Source organism: Grammomys surdaster, unplaced genomic scaffold (assembly GCF_004785775.1).
Source record: "Grammomys surdaster isolate TR1022 unplaced genomic scaffold, NIH_TR_1.0 311029, whole genome shotgun sequence".
In the NCBI taxonomy this organism is placed as follows: Eukaryota; Metazoa; Chordata; class Mammalia; order Rodentia; family Muridae; genus Grammomys; species Grammomys surdaster.
This window is the reverse complement of record NW_021626166.1, coordinates 16,564-37,729: the sequence shown is the minus strand read 5'-3', so window position 1 is coordinate 37,729 and position 21,166 is coordinate 16,564. Positions and strand designations below refer to the sequence as shown.

General features: G+C 40.1%; 1 protein-coding gene across 1 annotated transcript in view; it reads right to left on the bottom strand.

The window, feature by feature from the left end:
• The window catches only part of LOC114616235 (lethal(3)malignant brain tumor-like protein 3), a gene marked incomplete at its 5' end in the record, with an annotated part of 44,550 nt that overhangs the window by 7,503 nt on the left and 15,881 nt on the right, over window positions 1-21,166 (bottom strand). The window contains 3 exons of the mRNA XM_028761745.1: window positions 514-593; window positions 10,782-10,934; window positions 19,631-19,733. Coding sequence (XP_028617578.1) covers window positions 514-593; window positions 10,782-10,934; window positions 19,631-19,733 — 336 coding nt within the window. The remainder of the gene's footprint in view (window positions 1-513; window positions 594-10,781; window positions 10,935-19,630; window positions 19,734-21,166) is intronic.

Sequence of the window (21,166 nt, the reverse complement as noted above, 5' to 3'; positions counted from 1 at the left end):
CTGCTAGCACAGTGCTACTTGAACACTTGTTCAAGGGATTTCTTTTCATTCTGTGCTTTTACATCAACACAATATTCTGTTTAGATTTCAAAACACACTTGAAGCAAGTGTAGCCAGCAGTAGTAGACAAGCTGTGCGGCAAGAACCAAAGAGAACCTCTTTGCAGACCTTACAGCTAATGTTAGACCAGTGTGTGATGGAAACCGTGAACACAGGCTACAGCTAAATCTGTGTCATTGCAAGTTCCTCAGTGTCTGGATCCTGAGCACGACCCTTCCCTTGTTTTCCATGAGGGGAAAAACAAACCAAGTTTATCTCCAGTAAAATGTGATTGTTGTTTTCCAGTCGTTTCTATTTACTTTTACTTTTTCTGTGGTGTGGGAGAGTCAGACCCATTGTCCTATGGATTCGAGCTACTTCTCTGCCATGAAACTATGCCACTGGGCTACAGTGCAATTTATGGTTCTTGAATATTTATGGCAATAACCAACAACATGGTAATGTAATGGCTACCTTTGGCTTCGGCTGATTTCTTTACTTCATTTTCTTTTTTCTTTTCAGAATCTTCTTTGCCGTTTTTGGCATGCTGTTCCCTGAGAAAAATAGCTATGTCAGTATTTCATGACAGAAGAATTTTAAAGCATTTCAGAACAGCAACTGTTTTTCTTAATGTAAAGACTAATGAATGGTACCACTAAATAATGAAGAATTAAATTCCACCATAAAGCAACTGACACCAACAGCAGACAAGGAACCCACTTCCTTCATAGTCACTTAGGAAGGTTGTTAATGGTGAGAAATCTATGAAAATGAACTACTGGGGGAAGACATGGTGACTAAATATTTCAACCACAGCATGAAATACATCTTCAGGAGGAATAACACTTGTACTCTTTGGTAAGATTCAGAAAACCAAAAAAATGTCTCGAGTCTGTATCGTGTATCAATTAAATCACTCTACATTCCCCAGCCTTGAGATCTGGGGTTGAAGCTGAGACTGGCACACTGGCATGTATGTATCCCAATGCTGGGAAGCTCTTCATGGTCAGGTCAATTCCACAGAAGTGAATTCACCTTTTTCTGAGCAGGAGTGAATGAACTCTTAAATCAACAGGCCTTGAATACTCTAAGATAGAAAAAACTTATTAAAAAGTTTAATTTGAAACTTTAACCCTGAAGTTAAGGACAAAATTTGGTTCATTTTTAAGAAGCTAGGTATGCAGTACATACACTTATAAAAAATAAAAACTTGGGGGATTTAAAATTGTTCAGCCTAATGTATTCCATTCTGAAGGTCACAATACAGCACAGTCTACAGCGTAGTCTTGAGGTATCTGGCTGCACAATGTAGAACCTTACTTCTAAGGGTCAACAACAAGGCAAATACAATTAAACAGATTAGTCTAACACAAAAGGATAGCTTTATTGCAAAGGCACATCTTCTGCATTTGAAACTCTGATGTAGTAACACACAAAACTATCAGAGGAAGCACTCGATAAATGTTCACTGCATTTTACAAAGATTATTTTTCTAGAGTACACATGAAATCTCATTTGAACCTGAGCTCCTGGCTTAGTTTCTACTAAAACATCTTGTAACAGCTGAACACTCGAACCTATTGAAAATGAGGAGGAATCAGTTTTTATGCAATGCAAATATTTTCCCAAGACATTCCGAGAACTCCAAATGAAAACTTTGAGGAATCCACATTCCTTCAGAACATCTTGAACCTGTTTAATCTAGTACTGTGCCAATTCACCAGCTAGAGGTTCTTACTGCACAGGAGAGAACTGACAGCTGACAAAGGTCCTGAGGTATTGACAGAAAAACCTTCTTTTCTCCATAGAAACAGGAGAGCAGGCAACCATGATTACAGACACCTGTAATCCTAGCTACTTATAAGGCCAGTACAGGAAATTTACATTGTTGAGTGTGTTCAAAGCTAGCCTGGGCCCTGCTTAGTGAGAGCCCCCCTCAAAAAAAATGATGACAACAAAAACCCAAAACCAAACCAAACCCCCAAAGGGATGTGAGTACAGCTCAGCCAGGTGCTTGACTGACAAGTGTCACAATCTCTGGTACCACAAAAATAAGCAAAAACAATAAAATAAAGCACTCACAAAACTAGGCACAATGAAGTCATACTTTCTAATTACAACATGTCAAAGTCAACTTGCTACATGCTAAATTGACTCAAATTTCTATCTTGTTTGTACTAAGCCAGAAATAATTTTTTGTGTCTACAAAATCTATCCAAATATTGTGACTAGTGAAAAAGAGTAACTAACTTGGTGTCTATATCAAAATTATTAGAAAAAAAATCACACAGTATTGTGAAATAATTTAAAATTAGAGTCAAATAAATGCAAAACTTCTAGCTCTTATAGGAGCTAGGAAGTTAGATTTAAAAATCTGACTGATTTTTTAAAAAAAATGTTTTCTTTTAAAAAGTGAGACAAAAATTAAAAGTTAAGCCCTGAACTTTTCTGAGTTTGTGTGATTACATAACCAGAAATATCTACTGACAATCAAAGTACCTTCTTGTGGTTTTAATAAAGCATAATTACTCTTCAAAGTAAATTGTTTTAAAGTGAGAACACTTTTAATCCTGGGGCTCAGGAGACAGAGGCAGTCGATCTCTGAGGCCAGCCTGGTCTACAAAGTGAGTTCCAGGACAACCAGGGCTAAACAGAGAAACCATGTCTTGAAACACTAATAACAAACAATCAAACAAACAAACAAACAAACAAAAACACAGAAAGACTACTTAAATATAAGAAGAACTTTTTTGTAGATTATGTTCAAATACAATGCCAATTATTTATGTCTTAAAATGCAACAATAGCATCTTTCTAAAAAAGAGCAAAGGTAGAAAAGAAAAACAATATTTTCGAGCCAAAAAGTTCCTTTATACCCAAATCTGCCAAACTGTACTCCAAAAGAAAAGCAAAATGAATATTACTCATTGTTCTTTATGAAACATGATCAGTCTTTCAATTCCCAAGCATAACTCATGACTGATCATTAAGTTAGAATCATAGAGACCTTAGAAGTAACTGTGTGACAGTCCTTCCTGTGTTCCACATGCTGATTCCTTAGCTGAAGTGGGAGGTGGAAGGAGTCACGGACAGTCTGCTAAAGCATATAGAGTGAAGCAGATGGACAAACAGAACTGTCAAGGTCACTGAGGTCAACAGAACTCAATGGTAAACGCATCCAGACATGAGGGAGAGGTTGGCCAGCATTCTTACGAACACACTACAAGCCAATGGCTGAGTGCTGACAGGTTGGATGGTGTCCGAAGCACTCCCGGGGCTAGGTCTGGTATTTTATACACTGAAATGTGAAGATATCATGTCTACATTTACAGGGGCAAGGACAGAACTAGGTTTCCCTGACACCAAGGATCTATAATTAGAACCAAACTCTTTAATGCTTACACATGAGCTTCTCAAAAATAAAATGCACACCCCGTTCCAGGATGGTAAAGAGTATGTTTCATGCCATGTGCTTATTCTCAACCTGTCCTTCCTTGAGAAAGCTGGGAATGAAGACTCTGCCTGCACGGTCCTAATTATCTTACATTTTATTTTATTTTTTTCTTAATTGGGAAACCATTATTCCTCTCCTCTAAGAGGTGAGAAATCCCTCTATCCCAATTTCTGGTACTCTGGAAAGTTTCTTCCTATAAACAGAGATGAAATCATTGTTGTAGAATTCCAGATTTCTTGGCAGAAAGCTCTTCCTGCCCGCTCCTGAGGCACATAGTGGGCAGATGAAGGGAGAACAGAATGCCCAGCACACTACCTCAGAGGCAAGTGGACACTCATGAACTGGCCAAGGCAGACTGTGGAAAGGAGAGAGGACTCGTGTAATGGTAGTCCAGGGACAGGCGAATATGATCATACTACAATTTGAAAATTCAGGGAAAATATTATGATATTTTTTGTAGCCAAGAACAAGATATGCTCTTGACAGATTAGAAAAAAATAGTAACAGAGCTATTGTATTACAATGTTGCTTAGCTTCTTGACCCAGTCTCCCTAGTGTTTATTCTCACGTGTGCCAACAGTCTGATTAAGGTAAGAAGCACATGCCGTGGTTATAAGTGTGTCCTTGGCGGGAAGTGGACCTTGTTCTGATTTCAGCTCTATGAACTAGTTTTGCATGGACATTAGCAGCAAGTTACTTAACTTCCCAAATTGTCAGTTGCATCATTGACAGAATAGGGATAATCCGATACTAATGTGGCATTTAAGACTGAATAAAATGTATGTAGAAAGTGCTTAGCATGGGGCCATACACACAGGTGGTGCCTGGCCCATGACTACTTTCTCTACCTACTGTTCCCTTCTCCATTAAGATAAGATTGCTGGTAAGGTAAGCTGCTTGCTTACACAGCAGACCTTAATGTACTGGTTTCCACAGCCAGGCAGCTAGACAGCTTGGGTTATAAGCCAGGTCTTGACTAGCTGTGTGAACTAAAACCAAGACAGGATGGAGTGGTTGTGGTGGCAGAAGTCTTTAGTCGGGAGGCAGAGGCAGGGGTATCTGAGTTCAAGGCCAGCCTTGCTTATATAGTGAGCCCAGGTTAGCATCAGCTTACAAACTAACAATAAAGGCGAAGGCTATGAAGGTAACCCAATATCTTCAGCACCTCAGACAAATTAGCCCGAACAGTACCCTTGAGTGGGCAATTTCTCTTGGACGTTAGAATTTTCAAGAAGTGGTTCATTATAAGATTTCTTTAGCTTAAACTGAGTACAGCCTCAGCCAAAGCTTCCTCAAAAGAACTTGCTCAGCTTTAATAATTGGGACAGGAGCAGATTTGCCCAAGTCAGACACCACTTTCCCTATAATTATGTGGCCCAGTTTAGATGTCTTACTAGCTTCCTGGAATCACACCTGTGGTAAATATCAGGGAAACGAACCTGGGAAGCCCAAGTGCCCAGGAAAGCGGGTGGCAGCTGAAGGCACGCAGTTCACTTGTCCAGAGTACTGATTGTTTTTTTACTTACAAACAATTCCTGACCAGTTATGTCTAAGCCAGCCCCAGTCTACTGAGAGTGGCATTGAAAGATATTAAACAGTAACGGAGATTTAGTGGAGATTAAGGGAATTGTTACTTTTAGCCACTTCTCTAAATCCAGAACAGGAAGAGACAGGATGTGAGATGTAGGTACAAACATGTCTGGGTTAGTCACCTACAAAAAAACCTGTTATTTATCTCTTCGTATGACCCACTAGCACTTTCTAAAAGTTTCTGGGTTAAAAATCGTTCATAGATAAAATATCAAGGATCAAGAACCTCAGGTTATTACCTCACCCCCAACACATCTTCTACCGAGGTAGAAATCTGCTGAGCCGCAGAACAAAGAGGGTACCCCTTCAAAGGGATTCCGGACAGGTGGTGACTGAAACACCAGATTACCTTCTTATGCCTATGGGTCCACGTGGGAACAAGGACATTTTAGAGCTGAGCTCCTTTTGTAATAGCTTAGCAAGAGTTTTCATGAGCCATGGCTCCATAAACAAGATCTAGAGGAGGTAAACGTGGCTTATGCATTTTCTAATGACTAAAACTGAAGCATGCTGACCAATAGTCCTATAAAATTATAATTTAGCATGTAGAGCATGGGTTGGCAAGGTAACATAATAAATGGAATATAGCAAGTGTATCAAGTATCAAGGGGGTAGTATCAAGATATCAAAGAAGAAGCCTCTAGACAAATGCACTGACACTTAATTAGTCAATACCCCCATGAGATGATAGTTCTACACAGTAAGGTGCGCTCTCACGGGGAGTCTGAGTTCCCAGCTCCGGCTTACTGTAGAAAAGACAACAGACAGTGCTGCTCCTCTGCTCCAAATGGGAAAGTCTCTTGAGTAGGAATTAGTGATATTCAAGAGATAAAATGAGATGTTACAATATTGTTCCAACAACTTCAAGGACACCTAACAACAACACTCTTCTTTTTCTCACCCTTTCAGTGGTCACCTTGGTGTCACTGTGAGTTGGCATCAGAATCATGAGCATTTTGACTTAAACCAAGTTTCTCTGTGGTGCACACAACTGCTACACAGCCCAGACTCAGATCCCAAGAGCTGGGACACCTGAAGACTTCCACAGTTCCTAATTTGTACCCAGAAGGCTTCTAACTGGAGGAGGGAGGCTCTGGGAACTTGGAAATGCTGGTTGAGAGAGAAGACTTTCTAGTCTACACTAGGCTCTCAGGACCAGACAACATAGCTCCCCAAGACTCCTCATTAGCATTTTGTAAACATTTACAAGTGTGGCTTTAATTAACTCTACTGTGCTTGATGTGAACATTTCAAACAGCACATGTACACACGCGCGCGTGTGCACACACACACACACACACACACACACACACACACACACCATTATGCTTTATGCTATCTCATTTCCCTATCTGTTTAATAGGCTATAGATGGGCTTTTGGTATGACTTGCAATTCATGGGAAAAACCAGATTGATGCCAGTGGTTCTTATACCAAGCACTCTTGAATCCTCAGACTAGAAATATGAGGCCTACAACTGAGAAGCCATTTTAGGAGCCTATAATGAACCGCACAGACTGAATTGTTTTATTAAATTAAGTTTAGCAGTGGTCACTTTCCTTACAAGGTAATAGAAACAATTGCTAGGCATTTTAAAGATGCTTTATTGTGCTTCTGTAATTATATCTAAGCAGGTTTAGGCAGAATGGGGTTTAAAACACTAAAAGATTCTTTAATAGAGATAGCATCTGATTTGGGTGAACGAACACGCAGATGCAGACAGACTTGATGAGAATCAGACTACGTGAGAGGATACCGTCTATTCCCTTCCAGTGGGTGCTTACAAGTAATAGTCATTCCAAAAATCCAACACAGAAATCATTTGCTCCTGTGACACAGGAGTCAAGTGGAAGGATTCCTGAGGCACACTTTGTATTTCCTGACTCAAAAGCCCCATTTTAAATAAGCATCTCAGATGATTCCATGGAAATCAAAGTTCCAGACTGGAGTTTTATTAAAACACACAGAGAAACACACACACATATTCAAAATCACAGCACTTCTGGACTATGTGGCACTTGGTATGGGTGAATGGGTACCAAGATGGTACAGTAGCTCGAACCAGCACATGGCCCATTCACATCCCTGGTCACTGACTACATCCTGAGGCTCACACAGGGCTGATTCTAACTTGCCTCAGCTGGAGGACTTAGAAGGAAACTGGTGTGTGAATAGTTCTATTTCCCTGCCCATACCTAAGGCTGGCTCTGAAATGTGTGGATTACACACGTCCCAGAATATTCCCAGCTGCCTGTAGCTGTAACTGATGAGAAGGGTAAGCTGCCTCTGATGGGCTCTCCCACTTCACTCCTGCTCTTCTAAGGTGCTTCCTCAACTCCCAAATAAACCACCTGCAATCAAATCCACATTACCAAAGGAATAGCAAAGGGCAGCAAACATCTGAGCTGAGCAAGGACCACAGGAAGAAAAGACGGACGTTATAAAAACCATCTTGTTTGAGCAATCTGTCCCATGTGCCCAAAACAGGATTCTTGAGTGGTTCTTGGAGCATTTCAGATTAGGAATGCTCAACTTGTAAAACTAGGCAAATACAATTTTTAAAATTCCATTTTTAAAACAGTATGACTCCAAGTGTTTTGGATAAGGGATGGCCAACTAGATCCATGAAGCAAAGAAGAAAACAAGCAACCTATTCCTCTTTCAGAAACACTCATAAAAACTATTTAATAAGGTTCTCAACCTATGGGTTGCAACCCCTTTGGGGGCCAAATGATCCTTTCTCAGGAATCTTATGTCAGATATTTACATTATGATTCATAACAGTAGCAAAATTACAGTTAGGAAGTAGCAACAACAACAACAAAAAATAACTGATTGATTGGTGATCACCACAACATGGGGAACTGCATCATTAGGAAGGCCGAGGGCTTAGGTCTTACTAGTTACAGCCTGAAAAGCTTTTCAGTTATGTTCTTCTTCACCTCTATCATCCTCAGTAACTGTGATGGTTTGTATACACTTGGCCCAATTAGAGGTGTGGCCTTGTTGGGAGTAGGTGTGTCACTGTGGGCATGGGCTTTAAGACCCTCATCCTACCCGCCTGGAAGACAGTCTTCTCCTGTTTGCTTTCAGAACAAGATGTAGAACTCTCAGCTCCTCCTACACCATACCTGCCCAGATGCTGCCATGTTCCTGCCTTCATCAAGGACTGAATATCATGGAGGTTCATAATGGACTGAACCTCTGAACCTGTAAGCCAGCCCCAATTAAATGTTGTCCTTAAAGAGTTGCCTTGGTCATGGTGTCTGTTCACAGCAGTAAAACACTAACTATAAGAATCAAAGAGACAAATGAAAGATTACAGGCCATAGGCATGGTATGTAGAGAAGTGAAGAGATAAGCTCAAGGGTTTCCTGTGCTTCTCTCTTCTGTTACATTGCTTTTCATGAAGGATGGAGCACAGAGCCGAGAACATAGCTTGGTGCAGAGCCAAGCCTGGGAATGTTTAGTTCATCATCATTTTACAACCAACACTCGGTTGTTCTTCATTGGTGTTTGTCTTTTGAACCATAACTACGAAAGCACTGATCAGGAAAAGGATTTTAAATCATTGACTATTTACTCAGGAAAGTAACATTTAAGAAAATGTCTAGAAGAAACAAGAACTATCCTTCTATAAACCCTGGTAGGGCACCAATAAGTACCTCACAAATGTGTTTTGTAAAATATTTTTGTACATTTATTTTCAGCAAAAAATATTTTCTCTGCCAGGGATCGTACAAGCTTTGAATGAATATAAGATTATATGCTATGTTTCAATGAATTAAAAGTTTTAATTAGGCAGATAGTTCACAATTCTTATATCTTTTTATAAATGTGTGGATGTATGTGGTGGCAGTGTATGTGTATGTACATATGTGACTATGTATGTGTATAAGGGTGTGTTTGTATATATATATGTGTATGTGTGAGTATATATGCATATGAGTATGTATGTGTGTGTGTGTGTGTGTGTGTGTGTGTGTGTGTGTGTGTGTGAAGGTGTATGTTTGTGCATGACTATGTATGTATGTATGTGTGAGTATGTTACTGTGTGTTATTATGTATGTGTGTGTGTGAATGTGTATGTATGTGTGTATTCTGGATAGAGTTCTTTCACCGATGCCTGATATTTATATGAGTACCAGGGATCCAAACTCAGATCTTCATGCTCATGTAGTATGCACTTTACATACGGAATCATCTCCCCAGTGGATCATTGTTATTCTAACTTCTTGGTATATTGTTGATTGTCTAAAAACGGAAATGCCTTACTGTTTCTTGGTTACTGGGAAGAAACTAGAAGAATTACAGAATCCTATACAATGACTTATAAAGACTGTATTCTATCTCTTTCTCCTCCCTTACATATAAAAACCAAGATATTGGCCAAAGCTAATGCAGAATGGGATAACCAAGAAGATGCGATTAAAGCAAGAGGCTTTTGAACAGTCTACAATTCTTTGCTGGATAGTTTTATGACACAAGTAAGGGTCATTTTGGAGAGAGGGAACCTCAGTTGAGAAAATGACCTTACATCAGATTGCCCTGTGGGCAAGCCCACAGCACATTTTTTTGGGGTTGACAACTCAGAACACTGTGGCTGGTGCCACACCTGGGCTGCTAGTCCTGCAAGGGATAAAAAGCCAGCTGAGCAAGCTACAAGGAGCAAGCCAGTAAGCATCATCCCGCCATGGCCTCTGGCTCAGTTCCAGACTGTAGGTTCCAGCCTTGTTTGAGTTCCTGCTGTAACTTTCCTCAGGGATGGACTGTGGGATGGAACTGAAAACTGAAATAAACCTTCTTGCCCTCACGTTGATTTTGGTCTATAGTCTTTTATCACAGTAATAGAAATGCCAATTAAGACAAAGTCTGAAGTCTTAAGAACAAGGCTTCAGGGTTCTATCTACACCACCAGAGCACACTCTGCCACCATTCCCTCCTGAATATCCCCAGCCTGAAGTAGATCACTGTGGCTGCAAGAGTGAGACAGAAGACCCTCCAGCCATCTCTCGCACAGTCAAACAGAACACACTGAAACTATTATAATGCACGTACACAACTCAAAACACAACATTACAAGTTTTACAACAGCTTGTCATTTTCCTAAAAGAGGTAAGTAAACTCATCAGGAAAAAGCAGAATGTCTTCTGTCTCCTCTAGAAACAGCTTCCTGGCTGAGTCACTCTCAGTTTAGGGTTGAATTTAAACTTGCTTACTTATTTATTTGACATGAAACCTCACTATGTTGTTCAGCTGGATCTGGAACGAAGCAATTCTCTGGCTTTTCCCTCACCTGCAGTTTGGTGCATGGCATCACAGCCAACTTCACTTAAGCATTCAAGGATCTTAGGAAGATAGATTCTTTGATCTCTTGGTTATATACGGCAGGGCGGATGAAAGGGCTCGTCCAAGTATGGATCTCTATGTTGTTTCTCAGTAAATCAAGTGCTTTTCTGTTTTGTTTTTGGGGCAGAATCTCATGTAGATCAGGTTGGCCTTACACTGTGTAGTTTAACCTCCTGATTTCCTGTCCCTAACTCCCAAGTGCTAGGATTCTGGGAGTACATCACCAACCCGGCTAAATCAGGTACATTTCTAGCACAGGAAAATATTGCTACCAAATGTAAAGCATACAAGACAACAACTTAGTCAAGGAGGGTGTTTCTGAACAATGTAAGTATCAGCATTTAATTACCTGGTTTCAGAAGACGAGGAACTTTCGTTGGTGTCTGTCCTTTTACTTCTTGGGTATGAGAAAGAAGATGGAGTCAGCTCATTACTTCCCAGGCGGTCTGGGAAGATTCGGTCTTTACTCAAGTTGACTTCTGAATAGGGACAATTGGCACCACTAACAGATTAAAAGAAGAGAAAAGTGCACTCCCATTAGATCATAATTATATCAATTAGAATTGTGTGCTAGGGAATGTAAGAGTCCAAAGTTGAACCAAGTATGTTACATATATGTGTGTATCACACACTAACATAAATGCAAGGCTAAAGATACAGCAATAAGATACATCTTTTCAGATAAGTTAAGTTCATTCTGATAGAGAACATATCTGCACTTGATTTCACGGACTCTGCTGCACACCTTCAGATGAGGGGCAGTCAGAGGATTCATCTGTGCTTTTCAAGGCATGGCCTATACTTGCTCTGGGAATAATCAGCCGCAAGACAGATCCACACTTGGGAGATTTATAGCTATTTAATTTCCCTTATAACACTAACTTTCAATGTCTCCATGGACTACTACTACGCCTGGGACTGCAGTTACAGCAGATTTCCTCGAGGACACATAAATGCTTTAGAACTAATTCTAACCCTAATGTGAAAAGGGGCCAGAGGCCAACCTTTTCTATCTGCACTTAGAGGGTAAACTCTCAGGTGCCTTGTACCTGTGACCTAAGTAGAAGAAACTAAGGTTACTAAGTGTTAACTTAGCATTAGCTAGCAGATGCCTGTCCTGGGGCTTAGCATTTCTGTCTCTCAGGCATCTATCTGGGCACCAGGCTTCCTGATACATCAAGCCCTCCCGTTGACTTCCTATCTTGCCCCTTTGCTGTGAGAGGCCTTCTTAAGTCTGGAGATGGTTTAGACATTAGGTACATTATATTGGTATCTTTGTTTTCTTTTTGTCAGTTTCTATGATAATGGAATTCTTAATAACCACTCAGGGGAACGTTTTAAACACAGCCAAGAGAAGCTGAGACACTCTCCTGGGGAAAGAAGAGAAGAGTTTGAAATGCTCCCTGCTAAGAGTGACACAAAATTCATCATGGATACCTTGTAAGCAAAATGCAAACTTTAGTAAGTACATGCTGCTCTACACTTGTGCCTTAAGCAAAACTGATAACACCATCACATTAACATGAATTTATGCCATGTCAATCCAACCACAACAAAAACCCAGAAAGCAATTGAATGAAATCTCGATGGAGCACGTACACTATATTAAGCACTGTGCTGTACTTATACAAACTGTTTTAATCTTCCCAATACTCCATAAAAAAGACATTTCACATGACACGCTAGGGTTTAAAATGATTAAGTGACATCAGTCTTCAGTTTCCTCATCATCAGCATCAATTCATTGAACACTATCAACTTACTATCTATTATATTAGCTAACTTTGCAAGCATTAGAAACTTAATAACATGAGGAGGTAAAAGCCCACGATTCACTGAGTGATAGTCTAGGGGAAGACAGGCAATGCCTAATCACACAAATAAGTGATGTAGCTTTACACTGGAAAGGCTTCTGGGAACAAAGAGTATAGCACAAGAGAGCAAATGAGGATGCTTTATAGGCAGTGAGGAAGGGCTTCCCTAGGAGAAGAACAAATCCCTAAGGGTCAGGACAAAGTTGTCCACATCTACTTCCCCACACTTAGGAGGAGGCAGTGCAACAAATGGAAGAGTGAGCCTGTCAGGGCTAGAAGTTGAGATGTCGGGAAGCAGGAGACACAGGGAAGGATAGAAGCACCAGGTAGTAATTCAAAGTTGACGCAGTAGATCACAGGCAGTAATTCAAGGCTTTATCTTGGGTTCAATTTGAAGCCTTTGGGTAATCTCTAAATTAGAGAAGTAACAGGGATTAACTTGAGTGTAGGTGATGGAAATGTAGGGAAGGTTAACGGACTATCAGCATCTCCTGCCATCCCATGATGCACTGCAGGCCAAGAAACAGTCTGTGATATGGGGGAAGCCAGAGTGTTTCATTTATTGTTCTGTGTTTGAAGAATCTGAGGCAGAAGAGACACCTTATACATGCATGCATATACATATACAGACATAAACACTCTGAGATAAGATGATTAGTGGTAAATAAATTTAGGAAAAATTTAGGAAAAAAAAAACAATAATCATGGAAAGTTTACTATTAATATTTAAGTAAAATTGCTTTTTGCCCGAGGTCACACAACAATAAAATAGCTCAGCATAATGAGTCCACTCACTTGATAACATGCATACTATCTATCAGTCAGGCATGAAGAAAAAAATCTGACCACATTCACAATTCAAACACTGCATGGGGTCCTGCTCAGGGTGCCTGAACTAACCAAGAGTTCATGGGTACTAAAATGGCAAAGCTAGTGCCTCTTACTGTGAACAGATACTTAGAATGGGACAACTGGTAGCTTAGTTAGGAGGCAGCCAGCCAGGTCTGGGCAGGGTGCAGAGCACGGAATGACATATCCCCCGAAGCTATCTGAACAGGATAAGGTTGCTGGGGACACCTTACATGTACCATGCATCTTAGCGGGCCCACTATATTATTCCTCAAGTTCAGGGACTACAAACACAAAGCCTGACCTGCCTGCCCTCTAGTCCTCAAGACAGAAAAGCCCAGAAGGCAGCATCCTGTGGGTGTTTGGTCCTTCAGCCACCTGTACCTGCCAAAGAAGATGTGCTGTACTGTCATGTGGCTACCTGAGGGTACAACACCTTCTTTATTGCTCAGCTTCAGTTCAGGAAGGGTGCAAATGTCCACTGAAATCCTATTCAATGTCACAACTTATCATCATCCTCGGCAATTCTCCCTAAAACCATCAAACATCACAGATAACCAGGTCCTCCCAAGCTCTTGAGTCTCTGCTCTTGAAGGAGTTGAGTTCTCCCAGCCTCAGATCACAGTCATCTCTGATGCCTTCCACTGCTCCTCTAGTGGATGTTTTTCATTGGATTTATGTACTTCAACTTCTTGGCAGGAAAAGAAAAAGCCAAAGATAATGCTTTGGTTCCTTTTAGCGGACAGGAGCGTGCTCGCAATTCAGTTTCCCTCACCCTTAAGTTCCTGGCGTAACAAGCAATGAACTACACCGTGTATATTTACTTTGGAAGGCATCAAGGTTGTAGGACACACCACTAGCTTCATACAATGGAAAACCAAGAAGGAATTTTGGAATGGTCTATGTCCCCAGTGAAATACCAGTTACAAAGCAGACAACTGTTCAAGCTCCTTGAAAACTTCTGCTATTGACTAAACGGAAAACTTGAAGATAGGTCGGAGAAATGTGAGATGTTGGTCACGGGCCTTGTTGTCTAAATGCCTCTTTTTTCATTTGAAAATAGATAGATTGCCCTTGCTCATCCAGTCAGTTGAAAGGGAAACAATCCAGCCTTCTGAAGAAATTCCTTAATGAGTAAGAAAATCTGCTCTACCAAGGCAGCCAGCCATGTGGTGGTCAGTCACAGATATACGCCAAGCCAAGCCTTCCCTCTGCCTTCCAACCCTGAGCAAACCTCCTCCTCACACCTGCACCGTGGAGAGAGGGATGCCAGTTGGCTCCTGAGGTGGGAACTGATGACTAAAGGGGGCGTGACAACACATAGCAGAGCCCCACAGCAACGGCAGAATGAGAAATGCTTCAGGCAGTGGCTGATAGGGGCTGCCAACTAGCTCTGTTGTCTCATCTATGCATAGTGACGAGCAAGTATGGTGTCACAGGCTGAGTTTTTATTTGAAAATGAAGGCGCCCTACCCAGAGGACTGATCTTCCCTAACACTCATCCATACAACCTCGGTAGCAATTCCAAGAGAGTGCTCACTTGATGGATTTAAAAAACAAACAAACAAACAAAAAAGAGGCTTCAATGGGAACCTGTACAGTGTCCTTGGTAGTTTGATCATAAGCACTGGCTCTTAAATTGCTACACAATATTGGTAAATATTAGCCCAGTTTATGGAAGAATTTCCTCATTTCTACTCCGTGGCAATGAAACTGATTTGAAAGCACCATCAAAAAGCTGCGGCTGCCCGCCTCTGGCCCTGCACACAGCTCTATGTGTTGCGGCTTTCTCTGCTAGGCAGGGTTCCAAGTCCTTTACATGAATTGATTCTTTTGCCGCCTACATTACAAATGAAGACATTGGCAAGGAGAAGTGGAGTACTGTTCCAAGATTCCCAAGGCTTTACCTGATGTCTTTCAAGGCAAGCCAAGCTACAGATGTGAGTTTTTCCCCATCTTGTCTCCCACTATCTACCCCTTAGGGTATGAATTACAGTGAAGCTTATAAGTAGCCGTGCTTTCAAGGACTTGAGGTGAGAACCTCTGTTGTTGAAAGAAACAAAGGAGCTGCAAGATTTGCAACATCAGCACAATCACCGAGTGTTCTGTTCAATTGTTCTTCTATCATGCCACTACGTTTTAAAAGATTGAGTGTCTGTCTGTGGGTGTGTGTGCTGAGATGTGTCCATGTGAGTACAGGTGTCTACAGAGACCAGAGGAATGAGCTCCCCAATGTGCATGCAGTTCCAATTTGGTAACTTCGAAAACTGTACATGAACTTTGAAAACTCATCAGAATTTAACACTTCTATGGAGAGAGCAGATTCTCACTGGCCTTATCATTAAAATTTTCTGGTTTTTCATGTACTAAGCTTTTAGCAACTAAATGTTGGTTTGATTCCTTGGGGTGTGTTAACATTCCACCACAGGGTTCATCTCTCCTGGTCATTCGTTCTCTCCTTCTTTCCCTTCCTTCCTTAACTCCTTCTCCACTCTAGTTACTCATCCAAAGTCCTGTCAGGAAAGGACAGCATAGATCCTGTGGGATTCTTTATTATGGAACAAATATTAGCAAATTATTGCACACCAGACAGTTGATGACAGATATTTACCCAGAGCCTCTCAGGAGACTGTTTTCCTGATATCATTTCCTGTTGACATTGTAAACAAAACCTGGTCTACTGCCATTCACTGTGGTACTAAAACCCTTTTAAATCATAAATATCTGTCCTTAAATAATTAGGCAGCACATCCAGTTTAAGCACCTAATAGTTACTCTCACACACAATACTGACAAGCATACCAGAAGAGGCTGTATCAAGTGACTGCTCTGTATAAGAGCGTCATAGGTGTAAGTAGACATGAAGGCCCTTCTGGGCTGGACTGAATTCTGCTTCTAGCAATGCACTTACTCAACCACTCAAACTTTCCCTCATCATCTACAAGTGATGTTCAATTCATAGACTTGCTGTGAGGGTTAAATACGGTCATACATATGAGTCCTTTGAACAGTGGTTATGACAGAGGAGGGCAAACACCCTGCACATTATTGTTATTACCTTACGAAGGAAGTATTTAAGCTCCATTGTGTAAGGCAAGGCCAGCAAAAATCAAGTGATATGGAAAACTCCATAAAATATCCTTGGCAGGGCTCTAGTCTTTCCCTATGTAGATAAGGCCTCCCTGACTACTTACTACTCACTCCTGACAATGCGGGGACTGCAGGGTCCAACTTTTATACAGTCACTAAAGCCTGTTGGCACCAGTCAGGCACTCAACACTCAACAGGTTTCGGGAGCTAGGTGGATGGATGCTGAATGAAAAGCAGTTTACAGATGCGCATCCACAGTTACTACTTTGTAAATCCTCCATGGAATCCAAAAATATTCTTTAGCGACTGCTGGAAATACCCTCTTGTTTAATTTCTGAAAGAGCAGATTTTATACATCAAAGACGTACCTGTGAAGGCAATAATTCTATCACACATCTACTTCTATGTAACTACAGCTCTCTGAACTCCTTGTGGGTTTCCCCATTCTCTGACCTCTGAGTCAAACAAAAGAATGCTAATGTTTAGCTCCCACTCATGCTTTCTCCCAGAGATGGAATCAAGCATTCTGGCTACTGAATACCTCTAGAGACGAGAATTCCACACCACACATCCAACTCTTACTGATCATATTTCAATATTAAAGGTTGCCTCCTCGAACTATGCTACTAAGTGCATACACTGTGTATAACATTTCTTAGATCAACCATAATCTGTAATCTTCAGAGATTACAAGCAATCCTAGCCAAACCAGTCTTTTGTTACTGTGCTCGTAAAATTATCCCTTCTGAAAGAGCAACTTTCTTTGTTATCTACGTAAAGAATTTGTGTTTTGATTTATTCAGTTTCTCAGTAAATTAATCCAAAGAGAATTTTCTCATTACGTTTTCCTAAGCACAGTGTTCTCAGCAAGAACAGAAATAATTGCCAATGAAATGAACCTTTCAGAGAATATGCATGCTGCAGTGAGCTAGTCCACAAGCGGACAGATGAGATGGAAAACAGGCTGGACTTGCAGAGGATTAATTCCTGCCAAGGAGGCAGTACTGTGCATTATAAATTAAACAGACTGTTTCAGCAGTGTAGAAAACCTGTGCCCAGGCTGGGAAGAGTGAACAGAAGAGCCTGGGCTGCCACTGGTTCTCTTAGCTTGTTTCCTTCTGTCCAGAGACCTAACCCACCAACTCTGCACAAGACAAAGATCCCAGTAGCTATGTCCTGTATGCACAAGATTATCAGTACAGCTTTGTGGTCAAGCCTTGTCTTTTCAGTTATAAACTACGCTCTCCCACTCCTTCAAGAGAATGAACAGTTCTCTAGCATGGTCCCAATTACTCTGAAAGTTTCCTTAGCACATTTCTGCATAAGTTATTCTGTGAGTCTTCCCATAATTCACCCCTTTTTATGACAAATACAATACCACCTGTCACACTCAGTCCATCAAGAAATTCCCCAAAGACAACCACTAAACTGTGGGAGCAGCTGGGCTGGGGGAGCCTCAGGGGAAGGCCATCATGATGAGTGTCAGGTAAGGTGACATGGTTGTCTCTCTAGGCTTTACTGCCACACTTAGTTACTTCGACCTAAGGACATGCGAATGAGTCTATGCACAGTGCTGTTTGGCGGGTTTCCTTCCAGAGCCAAAACCACATTTTAAATAGCCAACTATATCCCAACACCATGTCAGTATTTTCCCAGTTTAAAAAAAAATTTTTTTTCATAATTTAAGGAAACTGCCTCCAGTCTAATGAATATTGTGGGACTATATAGTAGATGAACCCAAAGATCATTGTTTTAGTAATGATTTTGTATCTTATACTTAAAATGATGCTGTGTAGTGAAGAGTGTGGGATGTTCACGGAGCAGGGTTGTGAGGGGCTGTGAGATGAAAAAGATCAAGATGAGACCCATCAGATCCCCTCACCAGTGGCCAGAGAAAACAAGCTATTATGCACATGGAATACTACACTGTCCTTGTGGACACTACAAGCTTCCCGCTTCCCACACAGTTTATGGGAAAGGAATAGTTCCTATACCAGAGTGTGGTTCTCAAAGCTGGCTCATACATTACATAACAGAACAACCTCTAACATAAAGTAGGTAAATATTCAATAAATATTACATGTTCTGACTGAAAAAAACCTGTTCTTCTAAAGAAACAACTGAACAAAAGTTTTCTGAAATAAGGATGGGAGTTTTGGACACTTGGGAGCTGGATCCTGCACTCAGCCTGATGTTATTAGCTGAAAGGTAATCTAGCTGCCTTCATGAGGCCTAGGTAATGGCTCCTAAGATGTCTCCAGTAGAGTTTAAATTAATGCTGTATCTTTGGTTTACAGCCATGGAAGTAGCGCAAAGAATTTAAAAATGGTGCCTGCAAATAGAATCATCATCCCGTCTCTATTTACTTTTTATTCTGGAACATAATGAACCTCTTAAAAAACAAAGCAAAAACTAAATAACACTTATAGATGCCGAGATACAGGGAAAGTTCACTGCACTCAGTGAAAATAATACACTAATTTTACAATTCTTATGAACTCTTTGAGGAGTGGGTAGTGACGCTTGTGAATGTTTTTAATGTTATAGGGAGGGCACAAAGGTGACACTGCACATGTGTAGAGGTCAGGGGCCCCTTTCCAGAGCTGCTTCTCCCCTGTCTTGTGGACTCTGGGTGGAATTGAGGATGTCAGGCTCAGTAGCATTTACCTACTTTAAGAACCACATTCATAACCCTATATGAACTAGATAAAGAAAATTTTCTCAATGAGTAATCTAATTAGCATGCTTCATGACTTACACTGATAATACTACCATTTTAACACACACTCAAGTGGGTGATGCTCGTCTCTTAAAAATCACCATAGATCATAAAAATTTGTCAGTAATATTTTTAAGTATCTATGAAAATCCCCAAATCACCTGAACATCAAGTTTTAATTATACTTTTGGTTTGGTTTTGTTTTTTAAATTATTTACAAGTAAGAAAAAATATTGAGAAAAATCATTTTTCTGACCATTAAGTTTTTACATTTGATAGTATGGTTTTCTTATGCTCACTGTGAATCTACACTAGCTCACCTTTTTATTCAAAGTGTAAGGTCACCCAATCATATCATATTCAGCTAAATAATTTCAAAGGTGTCTGCCCTCATTTCATTACTAATGGTAAACCTCAAATAACTATTTTAGAAGCCCTGGATCTGTAAAACTAACCAAGTTTCAAAAAAACAAATAACAAAAGCAAAAAGAAAAAAAACAAAATAACTAAAGTAAATCTATTTTAAACAGTGAATGCGTGTTCTTTCAGGGAGACTTAACTTTAGATATATCCTTCATTTTTGCGGTCTCCATGGTAACCACATTTCTTAAGGCTCTGAATATAAATCAGTTCACATCTGTTTCCTATAGAAGGAAGCATTTTTCTACATTCAGGGACAGCCCCTCCACATGGCCATGCCTAAACGTCCCTATGGCAAGCACATACCTCTGTGTGCCCAGGTACCTCGATTTTTTAAAATGACCAACTCCCCTGCAGCCTAGAGTTGGACATCCCCCAGTCTCTGATGGCTCCATTAATTCTGCAGGGCCTGTAACAAACATGATAAAATGAGAAGTTAAAAAAGACAGATATGACAAAGTTGAGCAGAAAGCTAAAGATCTAAATGTGTAGGATGAGAACAGGATAGAGGAAAAAAATGAGAAAACAAAACAAAATTCCATTTTTCAAACAATGAATACCTATAGAAAAACAAGTAGTTCTTGTAAAAAATTAAAACGATTTATACAGCTCTGTTTTTATAAGATTTCCCCATGGTTCACTTTGTCACAAAGGTTATTTTCTTTAATACTGAAATGGTAAATTTTGAAATGACCTTCTTATAAGATACAGACAACAAAGGTACTTAAATCTGATTTGATAGAAAAAATTGAAAGAACTGTTATCAAATAACAAATTGTACAAGAATATTCAATGTGAAAACTTCAAACACTAGATTGTCGAATACGAAATGCAAGCATCCTGTTGGAACTGCCTGAGCCAGCTACATTGCCATGGCTAGAAGGCACAGAAGCCTTACAAATCTCTGCAGCTCTTCTGCATTTTGGACCATCCTCAACCACATGTGTAGGTGAATGCCCTCCCAGATGTGGCTCCAACATGCATGACTATATGAAATTTAGGATTTTCATTTTGCTTCATAAAAAGCACAACACAAATGCATATCTGAAAGTCTGATTTTGAACTTCTCTTTCATGTTTTACAATACTGATATCCTTTATGACTATGTTATGTATACAAACTATGTGGCATAGTTTGTTTAACTAATACCTTCTTCCAACTTTTTTATTTTAGACATTCTGCAATTAGAAAATACACACTTATGTTGTAATGCACCCTCAGTCTGCATATAGCCCACATAAAGTTACACACTGTATAATGAAAAAACATTATTAAAAGAAAAGACATCTGACTATAGTATACTGTATTTATTTCTCATATTTTTCTCATACAGTGTACATATTCTTTAAAATTGAGATCATGATATATTATCCACCCACCCCACCCCACCCCGTATTGCTTTTTTTTAATTGAATTGAAATCTTTACTGAAGAAACTACAGACTCACATGTAATATAAATCATAAGGCACAAGGGGGCTGCCTTTATACTTTTTTCAATTTCTGCCAGTGATAACATTTTCAAGGCTACAGTATAAGGTTTCTTATTAGAATATTTGATACTGAAATTATAATCATCTGACAAATTATCCTCTAGAAATCAATACTAATTTCAAAAGGTTATGTTTAGTTGTAAATATAGCTCAAAACACCATACTTCTTTAGGCAATATGGATTTTTTCTTTTATAATTTTGTGCATGTGTGTGGGTGTGTGTGTGCGGGGGGGTGTTCACACGTGTGTGCATACATGTGTGCATGCATGTGTACACGTGCTTGCTGGTGGCAATTAAAAGAGACGAAATCAGAAGAACAGAAAGAAGTGGAGATAGGAGACAAAAAGAAA